Source organism: Brachyistius frenatus, unplaced genomic scaffold (genome assembly GCF_029030835.1).
Source record: "Brachyistius frenatus isolate BFR_SWC_R1_liver_20210118 unplaced genomic scaffold, ASM2903083v1 Contig_5, whole genome shotgun sequence".
Classification (NCBI taxonomy): Eukaryota; Metazoa; Chordata; class Actinopteri; family Embiotocidae; genus Brachyistius; species Brachyistius frenatus.
Window position 1 is genome coordinate 2,906,537 of NW_027210604.1, and position 23,464 is coordinate 2,930,000.

A 23,464-nucleotide genomic window follows, 5' to 3' on the forward strand; every position below is an offset into this window, starting at 1 on the left:
CACTTGCGAGGCTTTCTTGGTGAGAGGCTGAAAAGAAAGTCCCGGCTTGCGGTCGACCACCGAGCCGTTCAATATCTGACCTGTCCGAACTCCAACAAGTAATTTTAAATGAGCCGGCGTTATCCAGACTATTGAACCCAGGGCTGATGGTCACATGGTCACACTGAGAGAAGGAGCATGCTCAGTAGTAGTTGGAGTTCAAACAGTGAAGCTTGCCAAATAAGGAAGTATCTAGACATACACACATCACTTTATATATATATATACTGTATATGATATAAAATATGTATATATATGTATGTATCTACGTCTTACGTTGGTTTATCCATAAATTTTTTAACCTTTTTTTTTTTTTAATCCATCTTTTTTAAAAGTTTTTCGAACCCCTGAGAATACCATGGACTGCTTTAAGTACAAAATACAACTCTCGGAGAGAACAACAAAAAAAAGTCTTTTGTAAAAACAAATTTACAAACAACTCAATTCAAGAATTTAAGAGCGCAGGCCTCTGAAGCTGATTATTTCATCGTCTACATTTATCCGACAGGAGGAACGTGTGCAGCGGAGCCGGTCGGGGACCAGAGTTTGGCCACGTCAGACGTCAGCGGCGGCCATGCTGGAGCCACAAAGCTGCTTAGATCTCATTCTTACTACGACAAAACGATAAACTGCATAGATACCACGCGGATGTTCTGAAGTAAGATTAAAATTTCTGTTGACGGTCCTTGTCTAAAAGCTACACGGGGCCTCAGAAATAACCGATGTTTGAAGACTTAAGTACCTTAAAATCTAAAAAAAAAATAAAAAATAATGTATTTGAGAAACCTTTCAAACTATTTTATTTTGATGTTTATAAAATGTGTCTTTGTACTGTGACGTCACGCGATGACTTTTCTTTGTCCTCTTATGGGGGAAAAAAAAAAAAAAAAAATCTAAAAATCGAAGTGGACTTTTGAATTTAGATTGTCTCATCAGTTTTGCAGCTTCGCAGTAACATGAAAATATGGAACGAGACTCCTTTACGAGTTTTGAGCATCCTCCGTGATTTCATCCAAACTTTAGTCATATTTTGACACGAAAGACTTGAACAATGCATCTACTGTTGGGAGCCAGTCTCTCTAAGAGGCAGCAGCATGGCGCGCTCGCAGTGTAACCTGGCCAGACTGTCCATCGATGGTTCTGGGCTGCAGTGATGTCGTTGGGGACGGAGGAGGGAGGTGGTGGTGGGGGTGGGGGTGGTGGTGGTTTGCAGCTCTTTGCACTGATAGTACGTTGTGGCTCTGCGTTCCTAACTGCTGCAGATGCTTTGTTGATAGATGGCAAACGCTGCATTTACATCCTTGTTTTAGGCACTACACAATTGTTAAGGTGACAAGGAGCCCAAATGCCGGCTACGCTCGGTAACCAACCCAGCGGGATTTCCTTTTGGTTTGATTGTTACAAATCCGATTGAGAAACGACTGATTGATCGACTCACTGATTGATAAGGTTGATTAAGAAGGTTGGCGGGAGGGGTCGGGGGTCGGGGGCCGGGCCACATGGCAAGCGACAGAAGGCACAGAGTTTCTACAATGATTTTTCTCCAAAGATTCGGCCAAAATAAAATAAAATAAAATAAAATTAAATAAAAAAAAAAAAAAACAATAAAAAAAAAAAAACAAACTCAGAATTAGGAAGAATTTAAAAGCAGCTGACGAAAGTCAGATTTAAATATTTCAACAACGGCTTTGATGTGAGCAAAGGGATTTGCTTTATAGTAGTTTATGTGTCAGTATGTCTGTGTTTGCGTGTTTGTGTCTCTGTGTGACAATCTGAATGACCACCAGGGTCGGGGTCAACCTGTTTGCTATTCAAAAATGGGAAAAGCTGCAGATTCGTTTTTTTTTGTGTGTTTTTTTTTAGTAAGTGAAAATAAATGTGATAATGAAGGCTTCAGTGTACAATTTGCAACTGAGTCAATCGGAAGAAAATTGACCCCGACCCGGGATGAGCGTCTATTATACACACGAGTGCTTACATTACAGCTCTTATGACTAGCTAGTTGTGCTTTTTCAAGGCTGAATACATGTTGTCCCATGTCACCCTCTGTACATATTCAGACCAACTCTGGTGTGAAATTGTTTTTCCACTAAACATATTCAAGAAAACAAGGACTCATTGGATGCATCTCAGGCCGTAGAGACCGAGAACGAAGCACACCCTGAAACCAGCTTAAAGAATACGAATAATAATAATAATAATGCCCCGAAGTGTTTGTTCCCAAGTCTGGCGGATACCACAGACGTGAGGCCAGAACTGGGTACTTCAAATGAATCTGAAACACATATATATATATATATATATATATATATATATATATATATACATATATATATATATATATATATAACAAAAAAAACAAAAAAAGAAGAAAAAAAGACCAAGGGTAATGTTTGTTTTCTAGTTGTTGAATGTGTTGCGTGTATCTAACATCAAACTGCGGTCCAGTGGAGAAGCTTTACTGTACGATAGGCAAACAGCTACATTCAAATTCCCCCCAAAAACGAAGCAGGTAGGAGCTGAAGACGTTTCCCACTGATTGGTGTGACAGGGATTTGGTTGAACAAAGCCATCCAGCCATGTTTTTGTAGACTGTATACCGGGCACAAATGGGAAAAAACAATTAACCAGCGAGACTCTGCTCAGATAACCGTCCGCGAGTATTTGTCCGTTTGAGTCTCAGTTCTTTAGGATGCCAGCACGCTCCTTCTCAGCAGGTCTTCGTTCCCAGAATGCAACTGTGGCAGGCGGATTTTGCGTCCGCTGGAGCGCATGTCCGAATCGCTCTGCTCGCCGTCAGAGAAGTACCCGTCAGTCTCAGCAGCGTCCAACAGGGACGTGTTCTTTCCTGTGAACGGCAGGTGCATGGACTCCATGCCCCCGCCCCTCCCTCTCGATTTACCCTGCCGGGACAGACGGAGCCGCGGGGCGCCGCGATGGACGGCCCCGGTGTCGGGCACCGTGACCCCGGGGCTGGAGGCCGGGAGCGGAGACGAGCTCGCCGTGATGCCGGATCCGCCGGATGCAACGCCGTTCCCGATGTGGACGCTGTCCCAGTGGCCGCGGTCCTCCGAGATGTGACAGGAGTCCATTTTGGAGATGGGCGGCTGCGGCGCCGGGTCCCTGTGAAGGTCAGAGCTCCGGGTCTGGTGGTGATGAAGGTGGTGGTGCACGGTCTTGGATGAGCCCCGGGACCTTTCCCCTTTCCGGACCACGTGGCTGGACTTGTCCTCCGCCACGCTCGCCCACAGGCTCTTGGCGGTGGAGGGGCTGCTGGTGGCGGACGCCGCCGCTGCGGACAGCAGCGAATGAGGCTGGGCGGGAGCGGCGGGATTTCCACGACCACGGGACTTGTTGCTCCCGCGGGGTTTGCGGCCCAGCTGGGGTGTCTTCCAGGTGGACTGCATAGAGTTCTCCATCATGAGGTTGAGCAGGCTCTCCTCGCCTTGAAGGAGCTGGAGGAGAGGAGGAGGGAAAAAAAAAAAAAAAAAAAAAGAGGAGAAAGAAAAGGAGACGAAAGGAGAAGAATTAAGAAGAGAACTGATCAAAGTAAATCAGAAGAGAAGAAAAGAGAGCTGAATCAGGCGCAATAATTTGTACACAATATACTCATGAAATATCTGGAAAGTTGATCAATACAACAATTATAGTTGTCTGTGATTTGCCTGTACTATTTTGGAATTTGGAACTACATTTTCAACAGCTCAGCAGTGGAGGATGTGAGCCACTGTTTTTGTTGGGAAACAAATGACAGAGCTGATGTATTCTAACAGCACTGTTCATCGTGATCATTTATTTCTTCACGAGGTGTTCCTCTTAAATCTCGGACTTATTCTTTTTCTCCTGTAAAAACAGTGTTTTATTATTTATGTCAACTACAGGCTTCACTGTAACTTTGAACCTGTAGTCTTATTTGATAAAAGTCAGTGAATACTTAACGTCAACTTTCTGTTTCTTGGAAGATGATGTTCCTGCTCTTTTGTTCTTTAACACATCCACAAAAAAAAGTCTGCAGTGGATTCTGTTGGAGCCGCCGGCCAGTCAACACAAAACAGCAGGTCAGATCTGATCATCAACTCGCTCATCGACTGATCAATCCACCATCAGATGTGGGCAAAACTCACAACTACACGCTCTGCTCGTATCAATAAAAGGCAGACTCTTTAGTCTGATATAACGATGTGTGAGAATCAATCTAAAGGTCTTGGGCCCAGAGTGAATATAAGGAGACCTTTCGGAGTTTTTTTTTCTCTCGGTCAGGTCCGTATTTAGGATCGTTCCTTCTTTGGTTAAAGAACCACATTTGAATTCAATCTATCGCTGCATTAATAACAAGTATCCACTGTATTTATGTCCCGAGGCGTCACGTCGCAGGCCTCCTCCAGCCGAAGCCCTACCTGGTCAGAGAGCAGGCTGCCGCTCTTGTCCTGATGCTGGGCGCCCAGAGCCCACTGGCTCAGCATGTCGTCAGCGGTGATCTGAACCGACTGGGCGAGCCAGCTGTCGAACAAAGAGTTGTCCAATGGGAAGGACTTTGACAAACCTGAAGGGGGAGAAGAGGCGCAGGGAGGAAGAGATGATGATCAAGACAGAGGCAGCAAGAGGTGTGAGAGAATGAGGAGTGGGGAGGGAGGGGGGCAGAGAGGGAGAGAAACAAAGCAGACAGGTGAAGAGTGCTGCACATTTGTCGTAATTAAGAAAATACAAGAAAAAGTTGGCGGTGGAGGTGAAGGGAATTATCTTTCAGACCAACAAGTAAAAGGCATAAATGGAGCAAGCGCACAGTAACACTTTAATGCACATAATAATAATAATTCATATAAGAGTAGACATTCCACTTAGTTTAGGTGACTTTTTCCACGTGACACAGAGCTGATTGGCGGACAAAACCTGCAAAAGTCTCCTGGCCAAAGACGGATGCACACGATGACATGTTTGAATGTAGTAAAGCGAGCATCCGGTATTTAACCAGCTTCAGCGTACAGTTTGTCCCCTAAATCACTCTGAGCTGCAGGACCTCATCATTTAAAGGCCACGTCTGTGATATTTTGGATTGTTGAGTGTTAATCCCACCAACATCTTAAAATGAATAAAATCCCCCCCCCCCCCAAAAAAAAAAAAAACAAATTCAATGCAACATCCCCAAACCGACACATCTAAATGTTTATGTGCGCATTTGGGCCTCGTCACAGTTTTAAATGGAAATACATCTCGATGCGGTGACATTTAGGCTACGTAGCGAAACGCTCCAAATGCAAACACGCTGTTTCTGTCACTTCATCAGAAATGAAGCTCTAAACCTGTTTTACAGCAGAAATCCTGTTCGCTGTCTTTTCCAGCACTGCTTTCTCCACACTCTGGTGTGTGTGTGTGTGTGTGTGTGTGTGTGTGTGTGTGTGTGTGTGTGTGTGTGTGTGTGTGTGTGTGTGTGTGTGTGCAGGACTGTCGGAGCCGGAGACTGTGTGCAGTGTGTGAGCATGTTTGGTATACATGTGTGTGTGTGTGTGTGTGTGTGTGTATATGTGGGAGGCTGCAGAGAATACCCCCTGCTTTTAAGTGTTTGTATGTGTGTCTGTATAATTAGGAGATTTTCATGGCTCCTTTTCTATCATTGTGGGCTGTGAGAGGAGCTGCCAAAGCGCTGTGTGTCTGTCTGTGGCATTTTCTTACTCTGAAACACACAAAGACAAACTACTGACAAGATGCAGCGACTACTGACAAGATGCGTCTTTACATCCCTTAATGATAATCATAAAACCAAGCTGGGGTTATGGGTGACTTTCAATCAGTTAGGTGTAGTTTTTGGCAGTTTTAAGTAACTAGTAATGACTATTCTTGTGTCATGCCAAAGATTCGGCCAATCTTGAATGCCATTATAAGACATCGCAATTTTACAAAATGTAAATGTCAATGTATAAAAAAATAAAAAGTAACGAAATAAATCAACATAAAGAAGTCAATAATAAAGAAGTAAAACTAAAAACTGTTCTACTCTTTTTCAGATGACAAAACTGTTTCGTTTTTATATGCTGTTGGATGTAAATCTGTGTTTATTCTGGAGGATAGTGACAAATAATTGGATGGTTACAGCGAGGTCCCAACAAGTGACAAGAATTTTGAAGTCTAAAATCAGCTTCCTCTTATTTTTTATAAACAACTATAATCTGTACCTGTAAACAGTTATAATAACAGAAACCCCAAATTTCCATCAGTCAATCAAGTATATTAAAAAAAGGATAATCACAGTCATTTCATCCGGTCTAAAATCAAGATGCAGTTTTTTTTTTTTTTTTTTTTTAACCAATCAGAAACATTGCTATGTGCAAATGGAAATGTTTCTTGTTGGTATAACGGCACGCAAAATTTTATGAAGCCCCCCGGAAGGTCAAAGTGGGAGATTTTTTTTTTCTGGATCACTAACCTTGCAGTAAATTTCAAATGCCTTCTGATCTACAAACAATAGGTATGTTGGTCCAAGTCCAGTTACTGTACACAGCCAGTTAAGGGAAAGGCTTGAGATGGAATACATACAACAGAAAGAAGAGATGACGGGACACTTTACTTGACGCATTTAATGCTCGTCACTCATTTTGGAAGGCTGATCTCCGACAGTATCGAGCTGCTGGTTGTGAGCGCAGCTGCTCTGTCGGGCTCTGCTCTGGTCTTATACGTCCAGCTGCACTTCCTCTTGCGGTGCGTCTGCGACCGACACGTCAACAACCCATCAAAGAAACAGTCAGTAATACAGCAGCTTCAACCCGACCCTCATCCATCACCGCTCACACACAACCACTGCATGCAGTCAGTGTTAAAAAAAAACACAAGTGTGTCACAGCCAGAGTAGCGCCGACCGAAGCGCAGTAACGGCTACAGCCGCACGCACAATAACAATCATGTCGTCCCAAAGCTGCAGTCAGAATCAGAGCTACAGTGTCTCTGCAGCGGTCAGTGAGAGAGCTGGTGAACCAGATCCTCCGGTTTTCTTGACACGGTATCAAAATACAGCACAGCCTTTCTCTGTCGGTGAGAGAAAATGCACTTGATATTAGGTAATGCAAAAATAGCTGAGGGGAAAAAAAATATATGGTAAACGGCAAAAATAATTTAGTGTGTCCATTTAGCAGGGAACAGCAATGAGTGTGCAGATTTTTCTGTGGTCTAAGCATCTTTCTCTTTTCTCTCCCTCCTTGTAAATCTTCACCGCCTATAATGATCCGCCATGCAGGACAGCAGGAGGTGCTGTTAGGGTGCTTTTAACACCAGCCATCACACATATACACACACACACACACACACACGCACACGCACACACGCACACACCGGGCCGGTTGTTTCCATGACGCAGCATGTCTCTGCAGGAATCAGGAGAGCTCTGAGGGAGGGAATAGGTGACGGAAAGAAAAAAAAAAAAGGAAAAGAGACCGTGAAGAAGTGTGAAAGAAGGCAGGGAGGCAGGATGGAGGAAGGGAGAAAGGAGCAGAGTTCAGAGAGAGGATGTAAACCCATTGTAGTACTATGTCCCAATTTGATTGCAAATGACAGAAAAAAAAAAGCTGTAAAAACTAGATCTCAGCAACCTCTATTTAATATGAGTTTGATTTTTTTTTTTTGTATGGTGAGACCTCATGAATTTATCATATTCATCAATGCATATATAAATATATATATTTTGAAATGTTTTTTTTAATAAAATGGCTCTGCTTTTTTCCCTTTTTACCCATTACTGCCCTAATTTCTGTTGTTAAAACAATATCTAAATCCAGGCGATGCTCACCGATAGTAGCGCTGTGTCTGACGGGATTCTAAACGTGTCAGCCGTACCAGTGCTACTGCCAGCTAATGCTACCAAACCAAACCTCCCAGTAGTTAAAGCCCTTTTAAAAGCGTTGCACTATGTGCTACAGTTGTGAGAGAGCTGGTGTTAATAACGAGTGAACTTCAGTTCGTCTCATAGCTACCATAAAAATCCCCAGAATGGCTTTTCAGAACAGGTGATGTTGCAGCAGCGAGCAAGCCTTCGCTGCTAATGCAGTGTAGGGGAAGGAATTCAGAGAGTCAGAGAAAGTGTGTGTGTGTGTGTGTGTGTGTGTGTGTGTGTGTGTGTGTGTGTGTGTGTGTGTGTGTGTGTGTGTGTGTGTGTGTGTGTGTGTGTGTTCGGTGCTGGGTCTAAAGCCCTCACTACAGTCTGATGATTGTTCTCGGATGCCAACCGTCTCCCTGGAAACTCCACGAGAAAGGCAGAGATAGAAATACAGAAGCTGAAAATGACTAAAAGTCCAATTGAGCGATCTCAAGACCTCCGAGAGCAAAGAAGGGCACCAGGCAGAAAAAGAGAGCAAGCTAAACATCCGAATAAAGGAATGAAATAACACAATGGGACACAAAAATGGCAGCCTGAGTGAAAATGAATAACCTTGTCAGTTGTTCACCGCAACGCATTTTCTTTTCTTTACTTCTCTACAGAACAGTCTTACGAGTGGTTTTCGAGGACACATTTTAAACTTGAAGAATCCAGAAGAGCTTGAATGCTCCTCTAAAATGTTGGTATTTAGCTGCTTTGTCTACAGTCGAGGAAAGAGCTGTTTGAAAATTAAAAAAAAAAAAAAAAAAATGCAGGAGATGCTTCATTTGTCCATCTGTGCACAACTGAAAATCAGTGGACCATTGCATGCTTTGCACGGTAACGACACATGACTGTGATTAGGGAGAACTGTGCTGAATAACTTGGGTTTGGTAGCTGTCACTCTGTGACAAGTTACAGTGGGCAAGATAAAACTGTAAAAACATGAATAGCTATATATCAATTTACAAAGAGGAATGTCATTTAGAATATAGAAACAAGACTGGACTTTAAATTTGAAACGAGGGCTTTTAATTTGAAACAGATGCAGGAAGTGGCAACTTCCAGCCAACCAATGGGGTCGCTTTACCGCTCGGTCAGTGACACACACTGCTGTTTTTAGGGCTGGCCACGCAATTGCTGTCTGGCCAAAGAGAAATTATTCTGACATTTATAAATGATTGTAAAAAAATGATATATATAAAAAAACCCCGTATCTTTAAAACCCATGTATTTGAGGGATGAAAGGTTGTATGCCAGGTTTCAGAGACAGAGAGGCAACTTGATTCATCTTTAACGCTCCCTGTCGTTCACCAATAAATGTAAATTGTACCACCTAAAAACACTCAATTATACGGATCAAAAGGATTTAAGGATGTAACTTCTCCGTGCCTGTGAGGGTGCTCTGGGAAGAATTCAAAACAAGCTCCTTCCTCCAGCCACCACCAGCATGTGGGCTAATAAACAGTGTGGATAGGGGGACAGTGCATCTGAGAAGGAGTTATGGTACTTGTCTGTCTTCTTGATCCCAGGACACACAGAGGAAGACAAAGCCCTGAGAGTCAGGACCAGACCCGACAGAGAACAGATGGCCTGACACACAAACACACTCTGAGACACTGAGATATGAACACATTACGGCACGCAAAGACAAACACAGGGACGACACACTGAGACGGGGAAGGAGATATATATATATATATATATATATATACATACATATAAACCTGACAAAGGAAAGCTTACATGGACACACAAATGATACAGTTGCAAACACCAGAAGCACACCACATACAAAGAAGGACTTGTTTGTCATGGAAACACAATTTGAGTGATGATTTCCTAGCGTGTATTCAACATCAAGTTGGAGTCCTTATCCCTCAGCAGTCAGGTGGAAAAAAAACCGAGTGGAGCAAAGATAAACAGAAAGAGGGAGTTTCATAACACAGAGTCAGACAGAGAGAGAAAAAAAAGAGCAAGATTCAGTGCAATAAAAAAAAAATAATAATAAAAAAAACAAAAACAGAAAGAGATGAGGGGGCAAACAGAGAGATAAATAAAAAAATAAAATAAAATAAAAACAGGGAGATTATATCAGAACAGGAAGCAAGTGAGGCACAGCCAATCCACTCTCCTGCCTGCTTATTGATCATATTCACATCGATAGGAAAACACTGTTGGCTCTGCGACACTCAGCTCTGGTTAAATAAGGAAATGAGAGAAAGTCCTGCGTCACTGCCTCTGAGTGGGTGAAAAGCTCGAAAAAAATCTCCACCAGATTGGATCTTGTCCTCTCAGATGCAAATGCACATTATGACCAACATGTTGGATTCTATATATACTATAATAAACCTTACAATCGCTATAGACTAGAGTTAAACCAGATCACATGTTTAATGACTGAAGCTCATGATAATGTAAATATATATAAAAAAATTAAAAAAAAATGTACAAAGTTGATCCTATTTTCAACAAGAAATCACATATTTCTTTGAGAACATCGCTCCTCTGAACGCCATTCAGCCCATCACAGTAAACAGAAACTGACCTTTTAATTCGTCCATCCATTATATTGATCTACTTCATCCAGGAAAGGGTAACAGGGTGACTGTAGCCTATCCCTGCTGAGTTTGGTCGCCAGTCCATTGACCACCATATACTGTATTCTATACCAGCCATTGTTGTAGCTACAACATCCTCCACTAAGGACTCTAAGTGGATTCGCTCGTCAGAGTGGCAGAGCGAACCTTAATGGGAAGAGGGTTTCCAGACTATAATCCCAGGGAGAAGCCCGGGTTTGGAGATCAACAAGAACACAGTAAAGATTTAACAATGCTGGAAGTGAAATGTGCGCACAACCGTATTAGGAGCAACACTTGCAAATGGCTCTTTAACAGCATCTTTATGATAAGTACGTGTCGAAAGATAAAATGAAAACAATCCTGAAAGTGGTTTGTCGGCCGAATCTGCAGCTCTCTCTGGATGCATGGAGCTTGGAGCTTTAGAGTTTCAACCGTGAAACTGTCCGGCCCACAACGTTCCTGGTTTGGTTCGCTCTCGCTGCTCTCGTGGTGCCGTTTTTCAGCAGGCAGTTGTTTTCACTGAAAAAGCTCTTAAAGCCCACAGTGCACTACCTGCTCAGCACACAGCCACGGGTGGCAACTCGGTGGTAAACATGGCGGAGCGTTTTTACAGTCGGTGGGCTCGGTATCAGAGAGGATCAAATGTTTGCTCGTCCGAATATGTCCAAAAAGCCAACAGTTTCCCGCGGGAGGTGCTTATTTCTTCAAACTGATGTCGCAAAAACAGAACGGTACCGAGCTCATTTTCATCGGGTGGCCAGAAAAATGATTCCAAATGACTGCACAAGTGCCGGGTTGTGTGCATAAACGTCTGTTAAGCTCAACTCATCAACTCCGTATCGGGTTTACAACATCAGATAATATTAGCTACGGATGGGCCATGACATTTAGCTTTGATTTCCAAATAAGCATAGCCAAATTAGCGAGTAAGTTACATTTTTGCTCGTGTTTCGCGAGCGCTACTAGAGTGTAGCTGCATCTCTGGATCACACCGATATCATATCAGGATCATAAATGTATGATTCTGAATTGATTCATAAACTCAAAAAAAAAAAATTCCTCTCCTCGGACATCGCGAATATATTTGCGGCGCAGAAAACCTTTACCTTCAATTTCCACGGCGTACAGCACACACGTCACGCTTATCTTCAATGGAAGCAATCATCTGCAGCATTAAGGACTTAATAACTTAATAACCAGGTCTGACTTACAACGGTGATGTGTGAATACCTTGTATGCCATCATCAAAAGAGCAACATTAGTAAAATGAAGCACTGAACCACAGCACTCACAAACAAGCCAGCCAATCAATGTACACTCTGATTAGGTGGGGGAAATTACCGGGGTCAGAGTCTATTCAATTTCAAAAGACCTGCGTCTATACAGCGCTGAGAATAATGATTTGTTTCCTGGTGCGGGCGTTGAAGCCGAGAGGGTGGTAGCAACAGCACAATAAAGCATTCATCTCCAGAAAACGCAGAGCAATTCTTGATAGTTGGCGGTCAATAAAGCGCAGGTGAATTTTATTGTTGTCTTTCCTGCAGAAGACTCAAAAGTATTGCAATTCTATTAATAAAGAAAAAAAAAAGAAGTAAAAAAAGGTTGCACACTTATGCTTGCCTTTTATGTTTGGTCAGACGGCGATGTTGAATAGCTTATCATCACTATAGGGGTTTTTGTGTAGGAGCATGAAAACAGCATCCACCTTTTCTGCTGAATAGAGAATCAATTTTGATTTGAAAATCTATTATAACAAGCAATTACCAAGGCTAGACAAAACTACAGAAAGGCACCACATGGTGCTACCAAGTGGAATTGCCTATTGAGGCAAGGTTAAGAATCAAGCGGCAACCAACAGTGACGTCACCCATTGGCTTGTGAGGCCTCGAGTTCGGATTTCGGCCGTCGAGGACACCGTGCCCCGCCCACCGATAGCGGAAACCTGACTGCACCACAGGCCTGTCAATCAAACAGACACGCCCCCAAAAACATGGCTTTTTGAGGCTTGATTTCTAATAAATGACGGGATTATTTTTTTAGATGGGCCGCTAGAAAACTAATAAGAAGGAGGGACTTTAGCTTTCATGAGACAAGTTGAATGGGAGTCTTATGGAGCTGGAGGCTTTTTGAAGACGACCCCCTAGTGGCACCTGGTGGTATTGCACGTCTTGGCATTTCCTCGTCGGCCTCATTTTTCAGACCCGGAAGCTACGCCCACTTTTATATACAGCGTACGATCAGGAGCCATTTCAAGTAACGTTGCTAACGCTGCCGAGTTAAATCTGGTAATATATACAAGTCCACCCCTCTTTGCAGATGCACATGTGGATTTTATGTTACAGAAGTGTTAACAGTAGAGAGAGGTTAAGCTTAGCTGTCTATAATTCCTACCAGAATGCCACAATCCTCCAAAAAGAAGTCAAAGCCAATTTCGTTATCAACAGACCAGCTCCAGGTTTCATCCTTTGATGACAGCGTGAAGTCTCTGTTGGGTGGTTTGCGCAGCTTTCGGCAACTTTCTGTCATGTTCGTTTTCTGAGATCACAGGAAGGAACCGAGCTCTCCGCGTTCTACGTGTTGCTCGAGTGCCGCTATCAGCGCCGTCGAGATGTCCTGTTTATGTATTTTTAATGCTTTGTGTGTCTTATGTGTTGTATGTTTGGTGCGTCTGTTCCGTATAGGCCCTGTGAGGATCACCGACCGCTTTCACGCACATTAAAACTCAAGACGAAAGGAGGATAAATGAAATCCAAGAGCACAATTAGTCATCAGAACTCATTTTCATTTAGGCTCTCAGATACTAATCATGTCCAGTAATTGCAGCCCACAAGCATATTACCGAATGCAGGAATATTCATAATTTATTAGATCTGGAGGATTATGTAAGACTACAAATCCACCTACTTGATGTCCTACATATAGAAGCTATTTACAGCCGAGGAGCTTGTTTTTTTTTAGAGAAAGCCTGAAGACAACGAAGGCTTTGTTTTGCCTTTTATTCTCCCACACAAACACGCAGTATGTCACAATTCGTGGGCCCCACGGAGACAAGTTTTTCATGTAAATTGTTTTGTTTTCTTGCAAACCAACGCAAGATTAAATTAGATCTTTGTAGGTTTTATTTTTTAAATCTTAAGCATGAGGTTTTTATATCACCCTTTTCTGTAAGTCCCACTATTTATAAGTACTATATCAATATTTAGTAAATGGATTATAACACTGTAAATGTATTTGTCAATATCTAAAACTCCTCTTCCCTGTAGGTAGGTGTATAAAAAGATTAAAAAAATGACAATACAATAAAAAAAAAGAGTTGGAATTGACAAACTGTCTTCATAGGACGTTTTAAATTACATTACATGACTTAAATGTTCTCATATGGGCTTACAACTGCATTATACAGTGTTATTAGCCATTTATTAAATGTTATAGTGCTTAAAAATGGTAAATAGGCCTTTTTTCATTAAATGTGAATTACTTTTGCAACAAATCAGATAATCTTTCCCAATTATAGTGACTATTTTTCAGAGACTACTAAATGTGAGAAATCCTTTAAATGAAAAAATTATGCAAAGAATTCAGCCTGTATTTCTGTTCTTTTCCTACTACCCCTAAAAAAAAAAAAACTGCTTATTTGATTTTTATGCTATCAATCATTTCACATCTACGGTTGTCACCTTTTTAAAATGGCTTCCAACGGTTTCATAATTTTGGAGTGAAACATTTCCAAAATAAGAGCGATAATCTGAAACCTAAAACCGGAAAACAATGGAAAAGAGGAAACTCCCGTGTTTGATCCTGACAGCGCGCTCTGCTTCTGCCACGACCGACAGCGCCGGCTCTCATCAAACTGTCACCAAGCCGCTGTCCCATGAAGCAGCTGCATCTAAAAAAAATAAACTGATGATGTTTTCAGGATGTCAGGGAATGTGACTTTTACAGGCGCGGCAGACACGTCGGGCGAGTGCCAACTTTCAAAACACGGCGAGATAACAGATGGACGTGAACAGATGGATAAAATCTGAAAAGTCCATGTTTCTGAACGGAGGGGCCCCGGTATCTGCACCCCTGATTCAACACGTCAGTCAACACGCTGCTATCATGAACCCTGGATTACTTCCTGAGAAACTGAGCCACAAAAAAATAGTTGCTCACAGCTTCCTCAGTGGAAAAAAAACAAAACAACTTCTATTGCTGCTTAAGTGATGGACAGACTGTTTCAGAGTATCTCTTTCACTTTTATGAGGATGTCGATGCATTGAAATGTTAATGTGCGCCCCGGCAGTCAGGCAGGTGACTTAAAGGAGCCAGATTCAGTCGGCACATTGTACGTCAAACGTCTCGTCAGCTGTCCTCGAGCGAGACACTTCAGCCTCTATCTGCTCATTCACTTCAAGTCACCGGGGATACGACTGCCAGTTAAATGCTTGTAAATTGTCAACGTTGCAAACAAAGTAACTACATACATATGACCTGCATGCTCAGTTTGCATTTAATATCCGTCTCCAGAGCCTCGCATGTAGCTGTAATGATCGCTCGTGTGGACGGATCAACTTCTAACACGACAGCCAGCCATTATCATCCATCCTTATCTCACAGTGATGAAGACTGGCAGAGACAGGCCTCCCTCTCCTGTTTTCTATCGGTGTCTCTCTCCCAGTCGCTCATCAATGATAAAGATTAACATTGACAGAGCCGCTCTCTCGCTCTCTCTCTCTTCAGTTTTACTGTCATTTCTCTGCCCGTTGTTTTTGCTACCTCTCGGTTTCCAACTTTCGCTTCTACCCATATGAAAGTTGTGACTGGATGTAAAATTAGTTTTGTTTGTTTCTATTTTGACAGAATAATGCAACTTCGTTTTGCAAAAAAGACATTTACGTTTTTGCAACGGGAGTTGTTCTTCAACGAATTAAAAAAAATGTATCTTTTGAAGCTGGATTTATGGTTGATATAAGGTGTTAGAAGGAGTTATTGTTGCCTGCACCACCGCAAGACTACATGGATGCAACATAGATGGTCAGACTGTTTTCTGCTCTTGTGATTGAACCTGGTAAACCTAGTTGTTGTTTCATCACTGTTTTAAAAAGTGTTTTTTTTTTTTTTTAAAGTCTTTAAAATGTAAGAGTATAAAGACAAAGGCTGATCTTAAGTTCCTTGAGATCGATGTGACCTCTTGATATTCACCAGAGGTTTTTCCAATTTAAATAAAACGGAGAAACCTGCTGTCTTGACATTCAACAAGTGGGAACGAGCTAGTGTTTGGCATTTTACTTGATAAATGGCTTGAAACAAGAAGCTTTCACGCCTCATTTTTGATATTTCACACACACAACACGTATGCCTGACATTGGGGAGAAAGTCAATATAAAAGTCTCCCATAATTCCCAGAATGACCCTAACTGGTGTTGTACCATCGAAGGAGGATGCTCTACAGCTCTACAGGCCAAGTTATCTATTAGAGAAGCGCAGAGGAGGTCTGCATAAATTACAGGTATGACATTATTTGAATATTCTGTCTTTCTGCATCAGTCTGTCTCACTTTACTTCTTTATCGCTCTCTGTTAGTGATGTTACGCTGCCAAGACATTGTTAGTATCAGATTCAAACCTGCTGGGCTGAGCTGCAGTCAACTTCTTTTAAAGATTCTGCCATCGATCCTGACACCTGATACCCAGAGATCACAGCAAATGTATGACAACATTGATGTTGGAGGTATGAAGTTTGTGGGAAGAAAAGCAAAAGTAACACACCAGCATGGAAACGACGCCGACAATGAAACGGAATTCAGTTAAAGGTAAGTCAAAGGTTCCGGCACTCTTGACGCATCAACCGTTTATTTAGGCTTCGATATATAAAGTCTTCACGAGGGCAAAATGAAACAACAGTTTCCTGAAGTTTTGAAATTTGACCTCATGAAGAGCCTATATGTGAAAACACTCATAAATGAACTATGCATCAAGGCTACAAACTGTGCCGCAACCCTTTTTCATGTGGACACACAAACACAGTACGTTCAGCCAATGAGGTGCATTTGATCAGTTTGGAAGCAGTGCAAACACTGCGGGGCGTACACCCACCCACACACACACACACACACACAAAATGTACCTAGCTCTTTAAGCAGGGAGCCGTTCTCTGACTTCCATCTCTCCTTTTTCTTCTCAGGACTACTCTTCCTCCTCTCCTTCCCTTTATCCTTCACTCCATTCTGCTTCCTCTTTTCTCCCTTCTGGGTCCTCTCTGCAGGGAGACACAGAAGACAGGCTGAGGTTAGAGGATTTACTTGATTTATTCAATTTGAGCTTGATTTAGCGAGAAAGTGTCCCTGAGCCGGGGCGACTTCTACGTCTCAGGTGAAATTTGAGGGAGAAAAAGCATACAATGAATAGTAAAGGTGGGGGGAAAAAAAAAAAAAATGGTGCAGAAAAGATGCACACTTTTCTTACATGCTTGTACTTATTTGGACAATGAGCTCAATATGAAGCTGTATCTTGTTGTTGTTCTTTTTTTTTATATAACAAATACAACTTTTATATTATTTGTTAATATTCAGATACAGTCATTTTATTTCGTTTTTTCATTTAACTTTTCAAAATGACATAGCTTAAGAGAAAGACAGGGAGAAACAAAGAAAAACAGGAAATATAGTTGGGAAACTCTTTGGTAGACTCATAATTTAAGACCTTGAGAAGTACAGTTTGCAAACATTGTTTTAAAAACACAGCAGTTAAAAAACATTGTCATTCATTTTGAGTTGTGATTGAGGCTGGCTGACATAATGCTAATTATTCACTCTCTTTTTGCTCCATTTTTGGTCTTCACCAACTCTTAAGGTGGAAATATGTAGAACGTTAGTTGTTAAAAGCTTCATTACATTCAAAGATAGCTGCTAAACGGGTCTGTTTGCTGTCTGGTGCCGAGAAGGTCGCGTTCAGTGTGGGGTTTTCAGTTTTTTTGGGTCAAAACATCTGCCTGGTGTGGACAAAAATTCGGTTGTGAAAGTAGCGAGAGCGAACCAAAGCAGTGAAATCGTGAACCTGACAGCTAAACAATGAGCTGAAACTCCCTACAAAGCTCTGTAAAGCAGAGGGAAGCAGCGGCTTCCGTTGATTCTCTCTAAGTAAGTATGGTATTGATTATAACCCCTTCAAGTCTGAGAAATATTTTTATGGTGAGAAGCAACCAGCTGAATTAATTCTGAGAGGATGAAGGTAAAAGCAGTATAGGTACATTTTGCAAGCCATTCTTTTAAGACTTTATCAAAAAGACAGAAAACGTTTTGCGAGGAAAAAGTTACATTATATTGGAAATTATTCCTTTTATTTCCATGCAGCTGTAGCAGCGTGTTTTTGTTTTTTTTACGATGTCATTATGAGAGCTGCTGTGGTGTTTATCAGTGTGGCCAAATGTGACTCCCCTCCTGATGAGGTTTAGTGATGGAGCGAGCCACAGTTCATCTTCAGTAGCACATTTACACTCCTGCTCTACCCAGATAAAACCTGGATGCCCGGGAAGCATGTTAATGCTTGTTGTAAAGGTTGCTTAGTATTCTAGCTAAAGTTTGAGTGTAAGGCTGCCAGATTCAAGACCTATGTGGCCTTGAATAACATTACCTCAGTTAACCTCGGAGCTCAAACAAAGACTATTTGTGGTGTGTTTGGTTGTCTCTGTGTGTCTATTAAAGTTGGGCAATGGTTTGTATTTTCATACAGCCATAACCGAGAGATCCTGTGGAGATAGGGGGAAGCAGAGGCCCAACTTTGAGTCACCGCTCATTTGACATGTTTTTTTCATTTTATGAGAACAATATGTAACCGATAACACTATTAAACCAAAGTACGAGTGGCAATCAATAATTTAGGGACTTTTCCTGTTGCCTACAACACAAAGATGCACCCGGGGCAGGTGGAAGATATAACCTTGGTGAGCAAATATTAAAACTTACATCCTTTGATCAACATCAGTTAAATCATTAATTACTAGTTATTCATCTGCCAAACAATTAATCATCAGCTTAAATTTCATGATCGTGCCAGCCCTAACGCCGTCATAAGAACCTAATTGGTCCCATGACATAAACAGACTTAAACCTTCTTGTATGAAGAGCTGTCACAATCATGAAATTTAAAGTCGATGATTAATGGTCATCCAAATAATTGCGATTTCATTTTCTTTTTCCTGCTCATTTTCTGCCACTATTATAGAATTAGGCTAAAATAGGTTCAAAAGAACCTTATGAAGAAGAAAAATAAAATAAAAATAAATATATATAAAATCATATTACTGTTTGCATTTTAGGCTTTGTAAATAAATTGCACCCGGCAGATATGACATAAATAACTTACAAAGCCTATTACTGAAGTACACAAAGACAAATATTGACAACGATTGGCGCCAACAACCAAAACAAACAATGGGGCAATAATTGTTAACTCGTGTTCCATGAAACCACAGAAGAAGAGATGATGTAATTAGAAGAGCACCCGTCAAACATCAAACTGTCGAAAACGACATGGAAACAGTGACGCAAACATGACATTAGTGTTAGTTTCATCCAGGTGTTTCTCCAACGTAACAACTGTATGCACACAACGCACACATACCAGTCGTGTGTTGGTCTTCGAGGTCTGCGAGCGTGCTGACACACACACACACACACACACACACACACACACACACACACACACACACACACACACACACACACACACACACACACACACACACACACACACACACACACACACACACACAGTATGTCATGTCACAGCCCTGCAGAGCTCCTCCCTGCTGCGAGCTGTCCTCTCGCTCCAGGAGCCTTCACTCACTCCCTCCAGCTGCGAGCGTACACAACAAACACTGATGCGCACACACGATGACAGACAATATGATAAGAGCACCTGACAGCATAATACGGTCCAAAGTAATAATCCGACATTAAATACGGAATTGGAAACGTGGTAAGAAATCAATACACTGGTAAAAATGAGTTTTCTCTGATGGGTATGCGTAGAAAATAAATGATCTTACCGAGTTAGTGGTGCGGGGCTTAGATAGGATTTTCATAAACATAATTCTGTCAAGTCAGTCAAACTCAAATTTTAAGATAACAATAATTCAATTAGGTGCATCTGTTAATTGTTTATTCCATAAAACATCAGAATAATTGTGTAAAGCTCTGGTTCCAAGTTTCCTGAGCGAAACTAGAATGTTTTTTTTAGTGCTCATTTTGTCCATCCTGTAGTTAAAAACACGACTATATTGAGTTAGTAACGATCAAAGCTGCAGTTAGCAACCAGCGGGAGCTTTTGCTTAAAAAAAAAACAAAAAACAAATTACCTAAAATATTAAACCCGCTATCAAAACAATAGCCGATTCGGCATAATTATTAATCATGACACGATTCCACTGAAAGCCCCGATTGCTGCTGAGCTCTACTTTTAACAGATAACCGCAAACACATGCAATGCCTGCACACATGACTGCACGCACAGCACGTAAGGAAACAACGCAGACGCATGCAGTCACACTCTAGTGAGTCTCACATGTATGGCACAGCACCGTGATGATCTCCGTCACTCAGTCCATCACATGGGAAGCCCTTATCGTTGGGAAGTCTCGTCGTAACAGGCTTCCGCTGTTTACACAAACACGGAGTCCTGACTGCACGGCTCGCCAACTCTCCCGCTGCTGTGCATCATGTTTAAATATACATACGCCGCATGCATCAGCACAGCGGGTGGCAGCTGCAGGTTCATTACAGCTATAGTGGGGTTTGAAAACGTTGACTTGGATTTGTTCATGCGTGCATCACTCCGTTGCGACTGTACGGTGAAACAGCAAGTTTGTCATTAGCCGTCAATAAAAAAGTGCTGGATTTATTAGAAAAAAAACGGGAAAAAACCCCACCGAAATAACTTTTTTCATTATTCTGATGTGCAGCATAACAAACAGCTCTTTTTCAAATGCGTATCTCTTTTCTTCTCTCTCTGCGGAAGCAGCTGTCCTCAACACCAAGATGACCCTGTTTACCATAAACTCTGCAATTTACCGCAGGAAATGGAACAAATGGCAGAAACTTTAATTACCTGTTAAAATATCCTTGTTTTAATAAATAAAATAAAGTGGGTATTTGTTTGTGAAAAGGTGTAAACAAGACTAAACCCATGCAAGCAGGTCACTGAGGATGTATTTACACACAGCGACAGCGCTTTGAGCTCCAGGCTTAGTGCGTTAGAGTGCTAGTGGCGGCTAATTAGCAACGAACACAAGCCAATGCCAGTAGTTTTGCAGTTTTTGGTGATAAACGAAAGTGTTAGAGCCATCGACTGTATATAAAAGTGGATGCAGCCTCCTGTGTCTTAAAAACGAGGCGTAGTGCCGAATATCTTCACAGACTCATTCATCTTAGTCCATCCAACAGTTGTTGAGAGACATTTCAGTCTGAATTGGCGGACCAAACAATGGTCTCACTGCTAACTGTCACGAACATGACCACGGTGAGATGAAGAATGCCCAGTTTTATGTTAAAACTACAGTATTATATTGTAGCTATTCTGCAGCATAGAGATCCTTTTAAAATGATGTGCGTGTTGGTTAGACGCTTACAGTGCGTGTGTGTGTGTGTGTGTGTGTGTGTGTGTGTGTGTCTGTCATAGGCAGCAGTAGGCTGTCCTCATGCTTACTTTAGCATGGAGGAGCAGGACATGCATGGATGGAGCTGAGAGAGACCAGAGAGAGATTTCACACTGAGACGAACTCTGTGTGTTAGTGTGTGTGTGTGTGTGTGTGTGTGTGTGTGTGTGTGCGTGCGCGAGTGCGCGTGCAAAGGAGGGAGAGAAGAATAGAGTGTGAAAGTATAGTTCAGTGAGAGTACCATACTTGCTGTTTAGCAGGAAAGAAAAGCGAAAAAGGAAAAAAAAAATAAAAACATTTGTGCGTATGTTGTGAGGACTAAAAAAAAACTTTCTAGTTTCCTTTTTTGGGATATTCATGTTTTCAAAGGGCTTTACAAAGTTTCCTGCTGTGCCGCCTTTTCAGAAATAAAATATAAGGTGAAGTGGAAGAATAAAAGACGCAGAGACGGTATGGAAACGGACAAGCATGCATGCTGATCAGGAAGATGAGAGGGGGAATGTTGAATATCCGTGCCCATGCTGAAATATTGTCTGGGTAAAGGGAGCACAAAACAATTTGAAACTAAAGCGGGAGTTGTACTGGGCTACAAATTAGTTTCGAGTGAGTAATTTGCTTGAAAGAACTTAATATTCATAATTCTACATGCCAATGTATTTGCAGCTGGACATGTCAGTGAAACTACTTTACTTTTCACTTGTTTCGTGGTTAAAAAATAAAGGCCGTTTTCATAGAGAGCACAGCTGGTACATTTGAAACGTTATTGGCCATTTTGCAGGTTTGACTATGTACTGAAAACTTTAACGACTTTTGACGAATCTTTGTATTGGACTTTCTTGTCCTGAGATTACGCAAGATTTTGCTGGGTATGGTTTCCTCGTCATGTGACCTTACCTGCCTCCATTTATAAGGTGACTGCTCATTGGTCCATATAGATCTTGTGATTACTGGCCAACAGGTATAAGAAAGTCTAAAAGCAACCATATTGTATTTGCCCTAATAGAAGACCTTAAAGGCACGTTTTTTAATCATGATTGAATAGTCATGAGATAATAAAGCCTTTTAAATAAAATTACGTCTCGAGTGTCTCCGATTTCTATAACTCACAGCTGGTAAATGGTCTGCACTTATATAGCACCTTTTTCTTTTTTTTCTTACCAGGGATTGAACCGCCAATCCTATAATTAGTGGACAACCTGCTCTACCTCTACTACTCCATCAGAGCTGCAGCCGCCCCCTAGATTGGTTCAGCTATGATACCACTGCTAGATTTCTTTCAAGAAATCAGCTTCTACCGTATGCTTCTTTACTTCAGCTGTATCTGTGCACCAAAAACAAAGCTGACATCCCTCCTGTCTCAGTGCCTTCGCGTCCAACTTCTATTGCGTGTCTGTCCTCGAAGAGATATCCTTCTTTACCTCCATTTTTTCCAGTTAGAGGGTTTCTTTGAGGGGGGGGGGGGGGGATTCTTTCTTTATCCAATTTGAGTGCGTGAGGACAGTGGGTGTCAAACGCTGCACAGACTGCAAAGCCCCTTGAGGCTTAAAAGACGTGTGGTACAAGTGTGAAGGTTGGTTGAGTATTGTGTGAATTTATGAAACTAATTTTTTTTTTTTTTTTTAAGAAAGAGGATTTTTAGAAGAGTGCAGGTACATCTTCCAGATATGTCGCTCCCTTCTTTTCCAATTTAATTTATGGCTGTTGCTGAAACTACAGAGACCATTAACGCCGGGGGATCTTTGAGGGATCTCCCAGAGGGAACGCTTCTTCACACAGCTTTCTAAATTGTAATTTCTTTCTTTCTTTTTTTGTTTTGTTATGACAGGAGCACCATCTTATCCTCTTGATCTCCCGGGGACCATTTTTTCCCCCCTATTTTTTTCTTAATCTGATTTTGTTCTTTTATATGTTTGACAGCTTGCAAAAAGGAGGGGAAAAACTCGTCTTTGGGTTTTCAAGGACGCCTAGAGGCTCTGCGTGAATGTGTGGAAACTTTCCCCCTGCAGGTTGTAATCTCCTCACAAATCCAACTATCAGCAGTGGAAACCTTTTTAAACATGTTTTTTTGTCAGATCTGTGCTATTTTTTTTAAAATATATATATATATTTTTTTCCTCTTTTGTCTTTATATTCTGCTGTTGCCTTTTTCTCCATCTCTGCAATAATCCCCCCCCCCCCAAAAAAAAATCCTTCTTCCCTCCCTTGTTTAGAGGGTGCAACAGCACCGAGGGATTCGTCTTTTTGAAGTGTGTGATTAATTTTCCCTCTTTCTAGGTGCACTGAACTGCAGCTTGTGAGTGTGTGTGTGTGTGTGTGTGTGTGTGTGTGTGTGTGTGTGTGTGTGTGTGTGTGTGTGTGTGTGAGTGTG

The 23,464-nt window shown here is 41.8% G+C and overlaps 1 protein-coding gene across 2 annotated transcripts in view; it reads right to left on the bottom strand.

Moving 5' to 3' along the window:
• Nucleotides 1–304: 304 nt before the first annotated feature.
• jade2 (jade family PHD finger 2) overlaps nt 305–23,464 on the bottom strand; it is a 166,840-nt gene continuing 143,680 nt past the window's right edge. Inside the window, exons 12-14 of one of the 2 annotated variants that reach the window (XM_069717288.1) lie at nt 16,570–16,701; nt 4,437–4,582; nt 305–3,494 (exon numbers count right to left, since the gene is read on the bottom strand). In XM_069717288.1, coding sequence (XP_069573389.1) covers nt 2,727–3,494; nt 4,437–4,582; nt 16,570–16,701 — 1,046 coding nt within the window. In that variant the 3' untranslated portion in view covers nt 305–2,726. The remainder of the gene's footprint in view (nt 3,495–4,436; nt 4,583–16,569; nt 16,702–23,464) is intronic. The other variant, XM_069717296.1, reaches the window with a different exon arrangement.